The 19106-nt window shown below is 41.1% G+C and overlaps 1 protein-coding gene across 3 annotated transcripts in view; it reads right to left on the bottom strand.

Annotated features, from left to right (window-relative positions):
• Nucleotides 1-1802: 1802 nt before the first annotated feature.
• tnrc6c2 (trinucleotide repeat containing adaptor 6C2) overlaps nucleotides 1803-19106 on the bottom strand; it is a 61427-nt gene continuing 44123 nt past the window's right edge. For 2 of the 3 annotated variants that reach the window (XM_039778501.1, XM_039778657.1), the window contains 15 exons: nucleotides 18891-18948; nucleotides 18430-18572; nucleotides 17923-18069; nucleotides 16125-16262; nucleotides 15315-15434; nucleotides 14981-15064; nucleotides 13340-13613; nucleotides 12753-12917; nucleotides 11771-11962; nucleotides 10905-11054; nucleotides 10538-10654; nucleotides 9607-9822; nucleotides 8487-8560; nucleotides 7966-8105; nucleotides 1803-7289 (listed from right to left, as the gene is read on the bottom strand). In XM_039778501.1, the coding sequence (XP_039634435.1) occupies nucleotides 6938-7289; nucleotides 7966-8105; nucleotides 8487-8560; nucleotides 9607-9822; nucleotides 10538-10654; nucleotides 10905-11054; nucleotides 11771-11962; nucleotides 12753-12917; nucleotides 13340-13613; nucleotides 14981-15064; nucleotides 15315-15434; nucleotides 16125-16262; nucleotides 17923-18069; nucleotides 18430-18572; nucleotides 18891-18948 (2370 nt within the window). In that variant the 3' untranslated portion in view covers nucleotides 1803-6937. The remainder of the gene's footprint in view (nucleotides 7290-7965; nucleotides 8106-8486; nucleotides 8561-9606; nucleotides 9823-10537; nucleotides 10655-10904; nucleotides 11055-11770; nucleotides 11963-12752; nucleotides 12918-13339; nucleotides 13614-14980; nucleotides 15065-15314; nucleotides 15435-16124; nucleotides 16263-17922; nucleotides 18070-18429; nucleotides 18573-18890; nucleotides 18949-19106) is intronic. The other variant, XM_039778578.1, reaches the window with a different exon arrangement.

The raw sequence follows: 19106 nt of genomic DNA, 5'->3' as shown, positions 1-19106 counted from the left end.
ATTTAAAAAAAAGATTTACTACATACTATACTATGACTTTTTTTACGACATACTATACAATGACTTTTAATGACTTTTTACACCATACTTTAATACGATTTTTTTTAAATGCCATTTTTTACAACAGGCTACTATGACTTTTTTTTTTTTTTTACTACATCCTATACTATGACTTTTTTAAATATCTTTTTACGGCATACTATACTATGAACTTTTCAAAAAAACCATTAAAAGAAGGGACAAGACACCTAATAACAGCCAAGAAAATTTGTAATTTATTAATATAGTCCGAAAGAAGCTCCATAATTCATGGAAACATTTTTTCCGGTGCATGTCCTTAACAATCACATTCTATGAGGAGAAAAAAGAACAACATTAAAAGCCACAACTTTGTATTTCAGTTACAGACATTTTTCCTTAATGTTTTTTTTTTTCAAAGTAAAGAGAAAGGCAAAGTACCCCCATCCCCCCCCCACCCACACCCACCCTCCTCCCCTTTAAAAAACTGACAGCCTTAAAAGTCATGGGCTTTTTTTCAGTACAACCCACAGTGCTTTAGCAGAAGGATAAGCGCTCATTGGTTAAGGATTACACAGCATGTGTAGAATTGCAAAAAACATTAGATGGCGATGATAATGAGGAGGAGGGAAGTAGAGTGGAGGAAATTTGAGCAACAGACAAAACAAGAACAACCCTACGTCAAACCCTGAACCCCAGAGTCTGAGTCGACAAACACCCGCAGTATAGCAGCTGGGTTTGGACTCTTCCCTCCCACTTGTGCATAGATCATGATCCTTTAAAAACCAGCTTTATTCCTCCACTTCAACCTACCTCTGAAAACCTACTGTTACATGTTAAGAAATCTCTCAACGATTGAAAAACCTGTCACAAGAACATGTTAACAGACAGGAGAGATGATTAAAAACAAACAAAACAAAAACTTCTTGCACAATGCTCCTGGACTACAGGATGGAAACTTTAAAGTCATAACATACAAATTGCATGTCTTTTTGACAATCAAACCATTGATCAGTTTAAATGTAAAGCAATTCTACTTAGATTTCACATGTAAAGCACTCCACTTTTTTCAAAGTTGATTCTCAGTCTTATTTGGTAAATACACAACTTGCTACAAACTTTTTGTTGCTTTAAAGAAATAATGGAACTCTCTATATTCTGTTAAACTCATGACCTTCAGTGCTTGCTTGGAGTTTAATTTTTTTCAGTTGCTTTTTTTTTCACACAAACACTAAACCTAGAAATTATGGAGTTGGTATCTGGAACCCTGGCCTTCCTGAGACAAAATCCACATCTTTTGAGTGTGCAAGTTAGTGAGCAAACTGTGTCGCTTACAGGAAACATAAAATCACAACTCAATACATACAGAGATAGTCTTTCGACACTGAAAGAGAACTTAAAAATTGAAATATAACATAACACTGATCAATCCCAGAGTTCTTAAAGTAGCATAAATCTTCATTTTGCAAGATTTGCATGTCCATATTTGATGGAAGAATGAAAATGTCTTTATTTTAATTTTTTTTTTACAACATTCCTGTTATAAATTCCTGTTTCCTTGAACTTTAGACAAATGAAATGCTTGTAAACGACAGGTGGCTTTTGCAACAAAAAAAGAAAATATAGGCACCTCTGAAATGAGTCTTGTAACAAACTCACCTCCCACACTTTATCCCTTTCTCCATGAAGTTAACATAGGGATTACTAGTCCTTCTACAGCTATCTATGGCCACAGTTCTGTTTTTTTCCCCTTTTTTTGTTTTGTAATTTTTTTGTATTTTTAATTTTTTTTTTTTTTTTTTTGCAATTTTTTGTATAACTGGAACAAAATGGTGCAATACTCAATGATAATCCTTGTACTGGATTACTCCACAATAAAAGCCACTATAAGGTAGATAAACCTTTTACAGATAGAATGAAAAAAATCCATTAAGTCCTTGAGTAAACATGTACACATGAATTGTCACCATCTCCCCTCCGTACTTAGACTCGTTTATCTACCATTAGCTGAGTGAGGGGTAGAAGACACTCAGTGCAACATTAGAAGATAATAATGTCTATCAGAATAGTTTTTGACAGAACAAAAAAGAAGAAGATAAAAACAGACAAAAAAAATATAACATACTGAGTGGAACATAACAGGCCATGTGCCCGGTACACACAGTTTCTTGCGCACACATTCATACAAACATCTGACTTTCAAGCACACGTCTAAGATGACTTTTGCATTTTTTTTCTTTTTTTTAAGATTTTGTATTTGTAACTTAATGCAATAAATTTTTTATACTTATTAAAAGCCCCTACGTGTACCTGTCAGATGGAGAGAACAAGAAATGAATTACTGACTTCACATTACATTATTGGCGCTTCATGATTCAAGTATTTGCGTTCAATATTTTGTCTTGCTTTGATATGTTTGGGATTTTTTTATCGACTGGATAGGTTGGGCTTTTAGACAGGCTAATTAACAAACAAATACACATATATACAGTACAAGCACTTCAAAGTACTGCAATATGTCATCAAAACCAGAACGTGCATATCCAACTCCATATAAGAAAGACGTAGCTTTCAATCAATCAAGTATCAAATTACACCCGACCCAAATCCTTTCCTTCGTATCACTTATTTGCGGGGAAATACATATTGCTCATTTTTCAGTTGTATTAAACCAAGACCTTTCAAACAAAAATGAAGTGTCAGAGGTTACGATCCAAGAAGTCTGAAGAGGTGATACCACACACCAAACTCACAGTATATGTAGTGTATACATATATACTGTTATCTAGAACAGAGCTGTAGAGAGGAGAACCTCTCGATGCTGGTGCAGCATGGGAAACCCCCTTCCCTGTCAGGGTTCTCCAGTTAGTACAGGATGCTGGGAGGTCCTCGGCTATTGGGTCTGTCTGAGCTTGGATGAAGGCAGTTACAGAAACAGGCAATAGTGATTTTTGCTTGTGTGCTGCAGGACTCCAAGTCCTGAAAGGTAGCCTTTTTCCGTTTTCTTGTTTGTTTTTCTTGTTTTTCTTGTTTTTTTTATTTTTTAAATTTTTTTAAATGTTTTTAAGACTTTGTACCTCTTGAAATGTGCCCCTCCCCTCCTGCTGATGCAGAGTGAGGAGAGTGAGGCTGATACAGTGGGCCCAAGCCATCTGGGTCTGTGGAAATGTACAGTTCAGTGGGCCCGCTTTGAGCAGGACACAAACATAAAAACGAGATAAATACAGCATCCACAAAAAGGCACCCCGGCCACCAGTCTACTCCTTTAGATAGGGGTAGTAGAAGCTGATGACCAGAGACGTTTCAGCTAGAAGTGCAGAGCTTTATCATATTATAGAATTTTTTTTCACTTAGATTTTTTACCATTTTTTAGATTTTTATGTCAAACTTCATAAAAATGACGTTAAAATGCGATTTCATTTTTGGTTTTAAAAAAATATGTACCCGGGATTACCCATCATCAACTGTGCACTGTAGCAAACTGAAACCCCCAACTGAGTAAAGATTTTCTCGTTAGCATGGGGCATTCTCCACAAAAGCATAAAAAAAAAAAATCTCAGTCATTTAAGGGTGTGATGCTGCCGCCATTTGTTTGATCCCTCCTGTCCCCCGCTGCACCCTCTGCAAAGGTTATCAAAGCTCCTCCAAACAGGGAACAGAAGTGCTCTTTATACAGATACAGTATGACACAGCAAATTTATATTGGCACATTACGTTGGCAACTTTTACACGCAATAATGGGCCCCGAAACATTAACAATAGACCATCTTTTGAGAAAAGAATTCAATACAAGGCTTTTCCCTTCCAATTAGGATTAAGTTCGAGGCATGAGGTCCGTACATATTGTTTTGCGCAGATGGTCTTTTAATTTAAGACTTTGCTCTCACAGTAGAAAGGACAGATACGGAGAGCTGCATCTTATACTTGGTATCATCTACTCCCCTACCCTGAGATCAAGCTGGACAGAAGTGTCTTCAGCGCAGAGAAAAAGGCCGACCTTTGATAAAGTGTTCGGTCTTGAGTATATGACAGTGTTCTGGTGGCTTAGCCTGACTTTACAGAAACGGCGGCCATTCTGAAGTGCTGACAGAAGCGCACAGGGGACAAGGTTAGGGTGTGCCAAGCTCTGGGAGGAGTGCTTATTCCCCGAGTCAGGTTTGGCTGTAAAAGGGCCCCAGCCTCTAGTCTTTTGCATAGAAACAGATAGGAGGGACTGTTGGTGCCTGGTCAGGGGAGGGCTACTGGGTCTGGTTGAGGTGGAGAAGGAGAGGAGGTCATAGCGTAGCAGCTAGGCAAAGGGCAAGGGGGGACAGCCTGTGGGCACGCGGAGCAGTTTAGAGCAACAAACACCCACACCCCTGTCTGAGACACCCTATTTTTTTTTACACAACCTAAAGATACTACCTGGAAGTACTACAGAATACTGTCAAACACAAAAGCATGATCAGTTATAAACAAATAGACAATCAATAACTCTGTAGTATTGATCCTCGTTTTGCATTCAATACACAGGATGAACATACAGAGGCACCTCTGACCAAAGTGTTTCTGCATATGAACAGTGAAGGGCTAGTTCAGCAGCCAGTATTTTGTAGACCACTGCATGTAGACAAAAATAACAATATAACACATTGAAAAAAATAGTCAAAATGATCTTTTCCAAAAAAAAAAAAAAAGTACACTGGCAAAAATTCCAGAAATATGACTATTACATCTTCCAGCTAAAGTGATCTTTGTGTCAAAGAACTGAGAGATGGGGGAGAGGGCAGGACGACAGCAGGGTCGAGCGGTGGCGGGTCCCCGTTGGAGATGCCGTGTGTGGCGGAGAACCACGATTGGCCGGTCTTGGAGGAGCCGCATTTCTTGCCAGACTGAGAGAGGGTCAAGTGGAGCCCAGGAGGAAGTGCTGCGCTGTGGGGCTGCCGCTTGACACCCAGAGGACCACAGCAGAGAGGCACTCAGTGGACACTCCCACTCCCCACCCCACTCCGACTCACCCATCGACTGGCTGACTGGCCAGCGGGTGTCAGAGACAGCTGACGTTGCAAGTCTAGTGCCTCCAAACAGAACAAGGCTTAACATTTGGAGTAACAGTGATATTCACTTTGATATTGTTCAAAGAACAAGGAAAAAAAAATAAAAAATCATTGACTGCAGTTTTTTTTTCCCCCCAATGTCCAATGGTACATTTCAGTTTTGTTTCCCTTCATCCTGCTACCAGAGGAACAACGCCAGACACATTTCCAAGGAATAGATATAGTACATAAAAGAGCAGTATTTTTTTTTGTTTTCAATGTTTATGATGCTCTTTTTTTGATTTATTGGATTGCAGTTGAAGCGATTTGCTCTTCATAAGTGCTATGATAAAACCCTTTGAATTTATAAAAGTCTTAGTCTCTTCTGTTTGTACAGTACCAAACACAAGGAACACTCGTAGGTCTACTGCATTAGGAGAAACCTTATTTGGTATTGTGCCAGAGACCCAGAACCATCCAATCCCACTGTGGTAGATTCAGTCTCTGTTGGGTGTGGCTGTGGCAGAGAGGAAGTGTGCATTATTGTGTACCCAGTGTCACTCTTTAGTACACTTTGCTGCATGCACAGTTCAACAGCTGCTTCTTCCTCTTTGCAGAGTTTTCCCAACAGTTTCAGGGAGATTGGCGGCCTGGAGGGAATCCAAGTTTTGAAAGGGGGTAAAGGTTTTTGAAGTTCCAGTCTTTTGCTGCAATCAGCAACAATCAAAAAAACTAAAAGAAAAGAAAAACCAGCTCCGGTGGACATAGAGTATGGACGGAAGAAAAGTCTATGGTGTATATTGCACAAAGTAACTAAAGGTGAAATTGTGTTCTTTTTTTTCCTCCGAAAACTGGCAGACCATATGGACCGCTGGGCTTCATAACAAATCCGACAATAGAAAATTCAACAAAGCATCAGTAAGCGACTGGGTTTAAGGTGACCAGAAGGATCTGGGCTTGCTGATGTCAATGATTAGGTGCCACCGGACATACATAGACATGTATGGAAACGGAGACACGCAGCAAGGTTGACAAATAATCTTCTCTCAGCTTATATGTGATAGATATCAAAAAATGCGCTTGGGTCTAGACCTACAAAAAAAAAAAACATTTAACAGCTGTGTCAATCCCTTTGAGAATACAAAATCTAAATAATTAAGCTGATGATTGGTAGGGCCAGTCACGTGGCCAGGCCTTTTTTACTGCCCAGTGACAGAGTTGGTCACCAGCCATGTCCTGTACCACTTGCTGGCTCAGAGGTGAAACTGTGCAAGATTTCAGCTATTTCTTCAGTTACAAAACAAACTAAAAAAGGCGGCTTGGGAAGGACCTGGGCCAGAGAGCACTTAAGGCTAATATTAGTGCTGAGAAACAAACGTTAACTAGTCTAAAGGTCTTTGAACCACATCATTGGCCATGGACATGCTGGGAATGGTTGTTTTAAGTCTTATTTTGGGATGATTTTTTTTTTGGGGAGGGAAAAGGAAAGTCTCAGATGGCAGCTTTGATTGCTTCTCCTAAAAAAAAAAAATTCTCACAGAATGTCATGTATACTTATGGAAAAACTTAAAACACTTGAAAGGTTTCTTTGTGTTGTGTCTCATTTCAGTTTGTTTTATACGATGGTTTTCAAAAATACCAAAAGGAAAAAAAACAACAAAAAAGGACAAAAGCAAAACAGAAGGACTGGAGTCTGCAGTCTATGTGGTAGGGACCCCGGCCTTCTGATTCACAATTCACAGTTCAAAACAGTTCAAATTGATACTGATTATCGCCACATGATTTGCTTGGGTTTTGCTCCTGTTCATATTTTTTTTTGTTGTATTTTATTTCCACCCCACCCTCCACCGATGGCTTACATGACGTGGTGGTGGGTTGGTTGGTTAGTGTATTGTGGCATCATCCTACATGGACTCCCCACTCAGCAGATCTCCAGGCAGCAGGGTGTTAATGGAAGTTGGGCTCCCGATCACGCGGGCGTCCTCTCCGTTTGGCGGCCCCCACAGGCTGGAGTACTGGGGCACACCGCCCCACAGCAGGTCGCCTCCACTGGGCTTGCCTCCACCGCCACCGCTGCTGCTCCACTGGCCAATAGAGTGGGACTGTGCTGCCCCGCCCATCCGGTTTTGATTGGTTCCTGGGTTGGCCTGCCAGCTAGTGGTGTTAGCCCCCAGCGACTGGCCTTGTGCAAAGAAGCGGTTCACCTCCTCCTCACCGGCAAACTCTGCCAGGATGGTGGTGTTTCCAAGCACACACCTTAGAGAGGACAAAAGAGGAAATCAGTCTTACAATGATAATTCAACCAAAAATAAGGAACTAATAGTTTTTTTGTCATGAAATGGCACAGCATATAGCTGACATACTTTTCAAGCAAACCGTAGTGGTTTTTTAGGGTTTTACCATGCTTTTTTTGTGCTCTGCCATAACCACATTTCGTGCTGCTGATAATGAAAAGTGGGTCGCGCATCTTTTATTTTGTTTCCATGACAACCAGCTGCAGTGGCTGCCACTATTAGCAAAGCAAAATTAAGGACAAACCTAAGATTAAAGACAGCCAATGTGCCTCCAGACCGTCTCTGCACTGGTCTTTCCTTCCATTTCACTTTGATTATTACAATAACCACAGTAATATTACAATACAGCTGACAATAGCATGACTCGCCACCTCCTCTTTCATGTGACTGCCCAGATACAAAAATAACATAACTATACACATGCAAAAAGCTAAACTGTTCTCATGATGGGAAAACACCTTTAAGAAAGCAGAACCATTAGGTTTTTTCCCTAGTGTTTCCAATTCTCTTTCTCTGTAATGGCTGCTTTAGCTACATTAATATAAAAAGGCATGGGAAGTTGAGAAAGAAATTCCTTAGTTTCTGTTGGCTATTGGGATCCCACTTTGGCTGATATAAGAGACTCTGCTGAGGCTTACATGTGCAGAGACTTCTGGGCCTTTGCAGCCTCGTCCTTGGAGCTGTAGCGCACCACAGCGTTCCCCTGGGTCAGGTTGAGATGGAATGTGATCAGGGGGCCGTGCTGCATGCACAGGGTTCGCAGAGTGGAACCATCAATCTGGAGCACAATGGAAAACACAAGTGCATTACAAACTGCAGTTACAGCTAATATCTGAGTTTAATCAGCTGCATTACACTGTATTTTCAGTCACTATTTATTTCCCTTATTCACTGTAAACGCTCTATTTTTGTATTTTTAGAATGTTGTCATTTTTTTCTATCTCGTGTTTTGTATCACACTTGCTAGAAGGCAAACTAAAAGCGCAGAATCATATTTGTTACATTTTGAGTATCCTACCCCCTAAGCCATCAGATGGGTTGTTTGAGACATCAATCCTTGACCAGATCTATCTTTGAAATGCTCATATTTATAGGTTGGCTTTACTCATAATACACTGTGGCTTCAATCTAGCAAGACTTAGCAGCACAGAGGACATACTTGTGGGGTGAGATTCCTAAGCACCAGCCAGCTGCTGGTCCTGTTGGAGCTGTCAGTACTCCAGGTGGTTCCCTCTGTAACAGAAATGTCAAATATAATGTTAAGTATTAAGTGTAAGAAGAAAAAGTAAAGTCGCAGAGCTGCAGTTTGCCATGATGAAATGTCAGTGCATTTGTGATTTAAAAGCAATTATTTTCCCATTACACTCATGAGAACTTGGTTCAATACTGTAGGCAAATGTGAAGACAAATTGAGTATGGGACAAATAGAGTCAAAGTGAAATGACAGTATGCTTATAATAGTAATTTCCTGTGTAATCATGTGTGTGAAGACTGTAATGCTTTTAATCTCTATGGGGGCCTGGGAGCTCTGGGCTCAAGGTCAGAGAGTTTAACTTTTTAAACAACAGATGAACACGCCTTCCACCAACTGTTATCTATTTCCACACACACAATTTCTTGCCTACATAACTAAAAGTACTCTTTCCTCTTTAATCTGCATGAACTCAGACGTGTTATGTCAAAACAAGGTCACATATATGATGTTTAATGAAGCTTCTCGCAGAGCCGGTAAACCTCAAAATGTCAGTTTGGCAGGGTGTGTTCCCCCAGCCTTTATATAGCAAGTGCTGTCAGCGCACAGTCACAGCTGTGAACTTCGGCACAAGTACACATCTTCAGTCACATCTGTGTTTGCTGGGTGTGAAATAAAGGCTATGTTGATACTTCTTAATTTAATCTCATTGGAAATAACAGATTTGCAGCAACAGGTTTGTTTCTTCAAAAGTTAATGGACTGGAGATTGTAATGATGTTAATATATTTTTAAGAGATCTAGTCCTGAAACACTTTGAAGTGAAACCTCAGACTTAGAAGTTTGAATGGACTTAGCAATGGTTAACATGTACAGAATTTATTTGGCCAACTAACTAATAAAAAGATGCAACATTTTTGTGTCTTTTTTTATTTTTTATTTTATGCTTTGAAATGCAGTCAGAAAGGCAGGTTGTTTGAAAAGTCTGGAGGAACGGTGCATGACTTTGTGACGGGGGTAGTCATTTCCTTTAGATGCTGCTAATAGAAATTAAACAAGTGCATTGTAGTTTAGAGGAGAGTGCTCACCAGAGGAGTAGGCGGCGCTCCAGCCTTGGGCCAGGCCCAGAGAGTTTCCACCCCAGGTGGAAGAGGGCTTGTTGTTGGTGAGGCCTGGCGGGGGGCGGGAAGGGGCTGCGTTGCTGCGCGGCCCCTGAGGGACTTTCCACAGCTCATGGGACAGAGAGGCTTGGCTCTGGGAGATGGGCCCTGGGGACCAGGTGGACTTCATGTCAGACAGTTTACCTTTACATGGAGAGAGGGTGGGGAGATTGAGGACAGAAAATCAGTAACAGACAAAGATGTGATGTTACAACTAAGTTAGTTACAGGCTACTAGGTCCAATATTCATATTTTCAAATTTATGTTTCAGTTTCATGTACCGCTTTTCTGGACTTATGTGAAATCTCTGAATTCCTTCAAATTTTGTGTAAATGCAAAAACAAGAACATTAGTTAAATAGACTCTACCAGTATAAACAATAGTGTCTAAAAACTGTATATTTAAAAAACACACACACACACACACACACACACACACACACACACACACACACACACACACACACACACACACACACACACACACACACACACACACACACACACACACACACACACACACACACACACACACAGAGAGAGAGAGAGAGAGTGTACTGATGTCATGACCGGCGGGGTGAGGCTTATTTTGTTTTGTGGGTTGGGTCAAAGAGGCACTGATGGGTGAAGGTTACATTTAGGTGAGGTTGCTGTCAGGTGTTGTCTAAAGGCACTGAGGGCACAAGTTTAGGCATCACTTGATGTAAAAGAAAGGTCATAAACTTGGGTCAGGGGTTAGGTAAGGTTTAGGATAAGTAGGGAGCCTAAAACCAAGACTAAGTGTTGCATCAGGGCTCCCATTGGGATGAGGAGAGGTTTGGCAGGTCAGCACATGGAGGGAAGACACTCTGGATGTGTACCTGAGCCGTCTCCATCAGAGGACGACAGACTGAAAGAGCTAGAGTAGCCACTGACTGGCCAGTCACTGCTGGTTGGAGGCAGAGAGCCATTCTGAAGTGGCAGAGCTGGGGAAGTGGCTATATGGTTGTAGAAGTAACAGTGTTGTGACCATAGACCGAGAGAAAGAAAAAACAAGTAACTTCATATATGCATCAGTTCAACCACATGATATTGTGGCTTGTGGCGTAGCCGAAATAGTAACATTGGTCAGCATGTGTAAGTGAAGTAATTATTAATTGAATAATCTGTTTCACTTTACACAGCATGTGTTTGGTTTAGGACTATTGGTCTTAAAATGAACGTGTGTGGCCTTGCTTTAGTTCATACCTCCATTCCTGTCCCGCAGCAGATATCGATTGACGTCATGGATGTTGGTGTTGATGGTGGGACCGCTGGGGACGCTGCCAGGGGTCATGTTGGGGTCATTCTCAGGGTCGATGTTCTGAAGACCCTTCCATGGCACACCTGGGCAGAACTCTAATGGAGCAAAATAAAATGCTTAATAAAGTGCTTAATTAAGGATTTTAAAAAGTGTCAGATCTCAAACTTTTCGCCATCTCATGACTTTCCCACAGTTCAAGCAAGTCACACAACCCTGCAACTGGTATAGAACATATTTAATGAATTAGGCAGTTCCTCTTTTTTACATTGTAGTCAAAACCTTTAACATAGTATTTGGAGGTCCTACAATACAGAGTTGTCCCCAAGCCAAAATATTTCTCTTTTTGTGTATTTATGTTTTCCTCTTTAGTTTTTTATTTGGATGCCCATTAGTTGCTATTACAGTAGCTTCTGCTCTTGCTGAGGGCCACAAATTAGACTCTCAAAACACACGGTGGAATTGCAGTTGACCACAGGCTGTTTTCACAGAAGACATTTACATGTACCAATAGGAAAAGCACAAGTGTAAATAATAAAATGAATGATGTCTGAATTCCATTTAGCTGCTTCAGTCTCAGGGTCCTGGTGTTGTGCATGCTGGCTCACTGTCACACTGTCATACGTCATGACATGGGACAGTTGAATAAAACCGAACCATTGTAAATGCTATCAGTAACACCTCTGCTGCCAGTATCACTATTGACACAGGTGATTTCAATTACTCTGGCTGAAAGGGACCTTCAGGCAGGTTGAAGCTATGGTGGTAAATCCATGATTATGGTTAGGGATATTTAAATGCATCTTGTCCTCACCTGGGGGCCAGTTAATGTTGGTCCCATTGGAGATCTTTTCATTGGGGTTCTTGCCCTGTCCCCAGCTGTCCGAGGGCACCAGGGGGCTGTTGGGGGACTCAGAGTTGGACATTAGATTGTAAGGGCTGTATGAGTCCTCCAGCTGGGGGGGCTTACCAGGGGGGCACAGGGTAGAGGCAGCAGATATGGCACCTAGTATATGCAAAGACAAATAGGAGAATATGACTTTAACCTAATGTTACTTCCCCGCTGGATTATTGTATTTCCTTATTGTCAGCTTGCTCCAATAAGTCCTTAAGACTCTCCAGGGGGAATGCCCAGAGCTGAGAATATTTCAAATTTCATTTAACAAGAGAGTGTGAGTTAGTTTCTTATCTCAGATGGTTAACATTATTCATGTGTGTTTTGTGTGTATGTACTTCAGTGGTACCACATTGGCTCAAATATAAGAAGAGCTTGAGCTGCTTCTGTTTTAGCTGAGAATGAGTTTGCAGTTAGAATGTGTGAAAACAACAAACACACAGAGAAAAGGCTTTTGACACCTCAAGTGTTTCAATAAAAGATGCTGTTAAATTCCCCATCTGCAAAGTCTGATCAGGTCAAATGTGTGAGGACAGGTGGCTGACATTACTGATTATGATTGATAATGTTACAGTCTTAGCTATAAACCATTTGCAAATATCCCTAACAATCCCAAAAGTCCATCCATCTCAAAGAACTATTGCATATACTAAAAGGAATGACTTTTTTTATATATATAATTCAAATCCCTGTTGAATTATAGTGGTCATTATACAACATATTAGCTGCCTTGTTGTACTTTACAACACATGTGCAGGGGGACTGTACAGAATCTGTATAATGTGCGCATTTATTTAAGATGGCATTGAGATTTATTTATGAGATACCTTCATAGGATATGCTAAAGGTGGTTTCATTTGTATGATGTGTGTATGCCTGTCTATGTTTTTCTTTGACATACCGTGCTTATTGAGGTTGTTCTCCATGTTTGAGGAGTTGCCAGAGAGGCTGTCCATGGAGTTGGAGTGTGTCCACTGGGACAGGCGGGATTGGGGCTGAGGGGGCTCCTTTAGGGACAAACCCCCAACCTCCATGCAGTTTACATTCATGTTTGGATTCAGTCCAGCTACACACACACACACACACACACACACACACACACACACACACACACACACACACACACACACACACACACACACACACACACACACACACACACACACACAAAAGAATACTTTAAATGTTTTCATAATATGCAATTCAGTGGTGAAAGATTTTTATTTAAATATCTATCAAAACCGCTCAAAACAAAACGTCAGATGTCAAGGTGGAAGACCCTAAATGTGAATCTGCATGTATTTCTCTTAGAAGAATGGCTATGGACAGATTGTGATTTTAGTTTAGTTGTGTTTTCACTGAATGAATTGTGGGTGGCCACAACGTATGGTAGCTACTGTCAACAAGCAAGCTACATTTAGTCAGATTCAAATTGTTTCAGCAAAAGTGACTCTTTTCAACTTTGTGTTGTCCCAACCCCAGACTCACAGAGAGGGTAGGTGCTGTAGGCGTTGGACGAAGACGGCGGCTCTTTGGTGTGCAGTGTGTCGGCTAGGCCCGGAGCCTGGTGTGGGCCTGTGTAGGGGTCCAAGTTTGATTTTCCGGAACCATGGACTCCGGCGGGGCCACCGGAGGGATGCAGACCAGCGGAGGAGGAAGAGGAATGGGAGGGAAGTTGCTGCTGCTTCATCAGCAGCGCTTGGTACAGCTGACGCTGGTGCTGCTGGATCTGCTGCTGCATGTTGGTGATTGTACGTGCAACCTGGGAGAGAAGAGATGCAGTGTCAAAATAATGCATTATAAAAAGCAATTTGGGCAATGGTGGGGGAGGAAACCAAGAAGATTAATAAAATTATAGGGCGGTAAAAATAAGATGGACGGAAAAATAAGGACAAGATAGAGTTAGAAAGAGGGAGGAGGAAACAGTGGAGGTTAGAAGGTAAAGGATGAGAAAATGAGAGGATTAAAAGGTGTTGGATCAAATGAAAGAAGGTGGTATGGAAAGTGAAAAAAAATGGTGGGAGAAAGAGGAAATTGTTCAGAATAGCATCCCCTCTTTCAACAGGCCCTAACTTGCAGGGGGCCGCTGATATCTGTCTAACAAACGAACCAAAACATTGAAAAAGGAGAACAAACTCTTCCTCCTTTTCACAAAAGCAGAAAGAGTGGTTGGCTCATGTTCAACGAGAGGTAACCTGTTCTCATGCTGATATCTTAACCCTTGTGTTGTCCTTCGGGTCCCAGTGACCCGAAGGACAACACAAGGATTATGTACTTCCGTTTACTTTGTTGAGAATTGCTCTCTAAACAAGGGTTAATACAGCACCTTAGTTCTTGTTTGTACAGCATTTTGGTCAGCTTGTGTTTAAATGTGTTCTAGAAATAAACTTTACTTACTTACTTTACAAGAAACAGGGTTTAGAGAGCAATTCTCACTGGGACCCGAAGGACCACACAAGGGTTAAAGAGGAACTATGCAGTTTTTTTTAGCTTAATTTACCTTAACTGATCAGCTTTAGAGTCATTGGAATGGTTATATGACTTTTTTCGAGTTGAATGGTGGTTGTCTCACTTCCCCCCTAGCGCCTGTGAGCGGAAAAACCACCCTTGCAACTTTGGGCCGGCGAGTCGGCAGCGTCAGGAAGTATCGCGTGAAATCAGGTCTCGCGATGCAACGAATTGCTTCACGGCAATGCACACATACGTCCACTAAGGAACCGGCTAACAAGGTAGCGATGGAGTTTTTTACGCTATCGTCGTGGCTGAGTCGGCAAAAAAGAAGCAGAAAGCTAGGAAAGCATTGTCGGAGGAACAGAGAAAGAGGAAACTGCAGACTGACCGAACGAAGAGTCAGACGCAAGTAAACATAGGAGCTGCCAAATATCTATTCTGAAGAAAACAGTGAAGAAATGGCCAAAACTGCATAGCGCCCCTTTAAAGTTTGAGCAACCGCAGTAACAATTCATGATGCTTCTTCCTCTGTTGTTGTTATGGTATCATGTGAGAATCAAAATATTTTGAGAAAAAGTAAAGTTGACTCAGGGTCAAGTGGGGTCACACACACAAACAAAATGAATTACGTTTATGATCATACTTTTTGTGGGTTTAATGATGCATTTGTTGACTCACTTGCTGTTCTTGCTGTCTAATGGGGCCGGAAACATTGCGTTGCGCCTGCATCATCTGCTGCTGGATTTGTAAACGCTGGTATGCCTGAATAAAGGGAACCAAAAGTACAATACAATGATTAAAAGATACAATACTGGAGGGAAAAATACAACAGAGTAAGAGAGAGGGGTCAACTGTTTCCATCTGATGAATCTCTCTTTATTTTAACTAATTTTAGCTTTACTTTTCATCTCCTTTTCATTTAGATTAAAGTCCACAACACACATTCTCTGCTTCAAACCTCTAAATACACAATATACTGCTAATACAGATGGAAAGACGGACTCTGACTCACCATTTGCAGTTGCTGAAGTTGGTACAAGAGGGTCATTTGTTGAGGGTTTATTGGTGAGGTTAAAAGTGCAGGGTTCAGACCAATATTTTTTGCTGCAAACTGCAAGAGCTGTGCTTGGACCTGGGGGGGGATAAAGGAGAGATGACAAGATAACACGAGTTATCTCGAGACACTTTACAGATAGAGTAGGTCTAGACCACACTCTATAATTTACAAAGCCCCAACAATTACAGTAATTCCCTCAAGAGCAAGCAGTGCGACAGTGGCGAGGAAAAACTCCCTCTTGGGAAGAAACCTCAGACAGACCCAGGCTCTTGGTAGGCGGTGTCTGACGGTGCCGGTTGGGGATGCGATGAACAGTGGCAGTAATAGTCACATTAATAATGGAACAGTGTAGTGTGTAGTGTAGTCACTGCAAATCACAACAACTTCTTGCTTCTGGCAAGGTAAAACTAGTCACTAACACATGCATGTAAGGAGGAAAAGAGAGGAATCTTGTAAAGCCAATTGGTTATAACAGGCATAGTATGGTCCCCAGAAAATACATTGTGATGTTTTTTGCCAGTCTTCACAATATATTTCTGCTGATTTACTTTTTGATTTTGATAGGCAGAAATTATACTACCAGTTTTGGCTTCTTGTCAAGCATATCAGTCAGAGAGTGCATACAACAAATCCTGTTCCATGGTTATGGGACAACCAGTACAATCTGCCGGCCAAGTTTTACTTGTTCTTGTGTGTTACGAACCAATATAGCTCCATGTTACACATGAAATGTGTGTGTGTGTGTGTGTGTGTGTGTGTATCTACCTGAGGGGAAAGAAACTGAGGCACTTGAGCACGTAGACTAGGCTGGGAGGAGCTGAGAGGTGGCACTGGTGGCTGAGGAGGCTGCTGCATGGCCCGGGTTTGTGCTGCTCCACTACTGCCAAACATTCCACTGGGTATCTACAAGCAGGAGTCATAAAGGTGAAACATCTTCAAAACCTCCACGTTTAGTCAAATGAATGAAGCCGTTTCTCAACTGAAGAGCTGAGCCACTGAAGTGGGAAGAAATGTGTGTATTCTTGACCATTCCAGATCAGCTAGTTATTTATCTATTTTGCCATTTACCAAATTGCCCAGATCAATTAGCCTGTTAAAGGCAGCTTCATCCACATTTCCGTTTCCATACTGTGAGCGAGGTCTTTCTATTCAGTGCAGAAAAAGGCCAGCTTAGAGTGCCTTTGTTTGGGCTTCAATGGCATACTGTAGTTTTTCTGGGCCATGACTGCCTCTAGGGGTGATATCTGATAGAGCATTACTACCTGATGTCAATGGGTACTTCAGGCAAGGTCATACATGCATAAGTGAGCAATAGAAAGTGGAGATTTGGGAGAGCATGTGGGTAGAGAGGTGTGTGTAAAACAAATTAAATGTAGCAGTTGTTGCCATTACTGCATCATATACACTTAAATCTTAAAATGATGGTTATGTATTTGCAGTGTGATAAACACAGCCTGTTACTGGCCTTTACCTTCTAATTGTATCAAATTGTTTTGCACTGAATAAGGTTTGGTAGCACAATCTGTCAGCATATTCTGGTGTTAGTCAAGTCAATTTCAAGTCTCTTTATCTTGTTAATAAAGCAGATGCAAATGCAATCAGTCATGAAATGCTTACATTTTTGGTCTTAAATTGTATCAATGTTGCTGGTGCAAATCGGAGCAATTTGAGCCTATATGCGATCTAATTTGAAACAATGACTTTTTTTTTTTTACTATAAAGAGAGGGTAAATTACCACCTCACAAAATATTGCTGTTCTATATACTGTATAAGGTTGGGTACCGAAACACGGTGCCAGTAGGGCACCGATTACGAACGTAAACGGTAGTAACGAGACTGAATAAGAACGAAAATGTCTGTGCCTGACTTTTTTTTTCAGAAGCATCGCTGCACGGGACGCTACGTTACAGTTAGCTAGTAGCTGGATTAAACACAATGTTTAAAATGCTGACAGTTTACGTTAAGCAGTGTAAAGTGTGACGGTATTTCCCTGTAGAGGATTCCAACACCGGGACGTAACAGTCCGCAGCTGCTGTTGTCGGAAAAACAACACAGACGGCGCGTTCACTTGAAACTCGCCAGCCTTATGGTGCATTCAAAGTTATTGTAAAATACCCTTTTCCCATCTGGTGCTTGTTTTTGTCATTTACCAGCAATTTACTGGTGAAATAAGTCATTGTAAGTTATTATTACATTATTAATCAATAATTTCATTTTGACCATATGGCCTTAGCAATAAACAAGCCGTTCTTTAATGTCGCCAACTGTCGTTGTGTGCTTTTTTTTTTTATATTATATACATTATAAATATATTATATATATTTTGGTTCAGGCAGTATCAGAAAAAAACCAAATGATACCCAACCCTAATACTGTATTATTATTATTAATCCACACAAACCACAATCTCAACAATGTCATATGCACATTTCACAAAGGTAGTTTTTACTGCAGGTCTTTTATTTGGATTGTGTAATACTGTCAAGTGTTTCAGTTATTTTTCCAATTTCACTTCAGTTCTGCAACAGTGTGTAGTATAACTGTCTATGCTCAATGTGTTACCTGTCTGTTGTTCAAGTTTTGCATGGCCAGCCCCGGGTTGCCCTGTCCCAGACCCTGCCCAGAAAGGCTACTGTTGGCCAGGGGGAGCTTCAGGTTGGGGGAAGGCAGAAACGGTGAGGGGGGGGCATCATCTGACAGAACACCATCCTGTACCAGAGCAAAATAAATGGTTGACCGGGGATAAACAGATAAGAAAAAAAAGGATTAATCATTACAAACATGAATGATTAAGTGAGTGAAGATTAGTACCGACAATAAGAATGATCAGATAATGAATGTCATAATGACCCTTTAACCTTTCTATGTATCAAGTCAAAACAGTTACAATGTAAAAAAAAAATAAAAAAGGCAAATGGCCCAAAAGGTAAAATTTTTTTTCAAAAACAACGTACAGATCAAAGTCCAAATAAAAGCAAAACTATCAATGTTTTTGTTTTCTTTACTACACTCATTTCTAACATAGGTTTGGTAAAAGCCTGATGACTGGTCAGTTGCTTAATGTCTGACCTTATCAAGAAAGGAGGTGCGTTCGGAGGGGTCTTTGGAGAGTCCAGAGGGCCGACACACCATGGGCTTGTTCATGCCGTTGCTGTAATCAGACATGCCCATGCCCCGCTTGTCCAGGTCCGTCTTCTTCTCCAACAGGGCGCCTGGGAGCAGAAGGGGAGGAAGGTAGATTTATTACATTACAAGTTTTTTTTCTTCTATTAATGTCTATATATCTATATACACTTTAAGTATGCTGGTATTTGACAGTAAGCCAAATCCAACATTCACTGAGATTAAATACTACACTAACACAGAAAGGTGTGGCTTGGTATTACTCCCTGTTAAATTTTAGTGGAAATGAGGCAAAAAAATTTCCGCAAAAGTAGGACAGTTGCATTTTAAAATTTGTTTTGTGGCATTGAGAAAATCGCATATTAGCATTTGCAATACACACACAAGGACACATGTTGTAAACTTACTCATGGCCTGGTCAAGGTTCATGTTGTTGCTCTTCAAAGCCTCCTCAGCAGGGTCTCTCTGTAACACATGGATAACATAAGCCTGTCACTGACCATGGTTAAGTTGGAGAAAAAGGTCTGATAACACAAGTTTAGGCTGCATGGCTGTATTTATCATTGGGAGGGTTTATTTCCCCCCCTTAATTGATTGTCTGTCCTTATGTGCTTCTACACTGT

This window comes from Perca fluviatilis, chromosome 1 (assembly GCF_010015445.1).
Source record: "Perca fluviatilis chromosome 1, GENO_Pfluv_1.0, whole genome shotgun sequence".
Lineage (NCBI taxonomy): Eukaryota > Metazoa > Chordata > Actinopteri > Perciformes > Percidae > Perca > Perca fluviatilis.
This window is presented reverse-complemented; position numbering and strand designations above follow the sequence as displayed.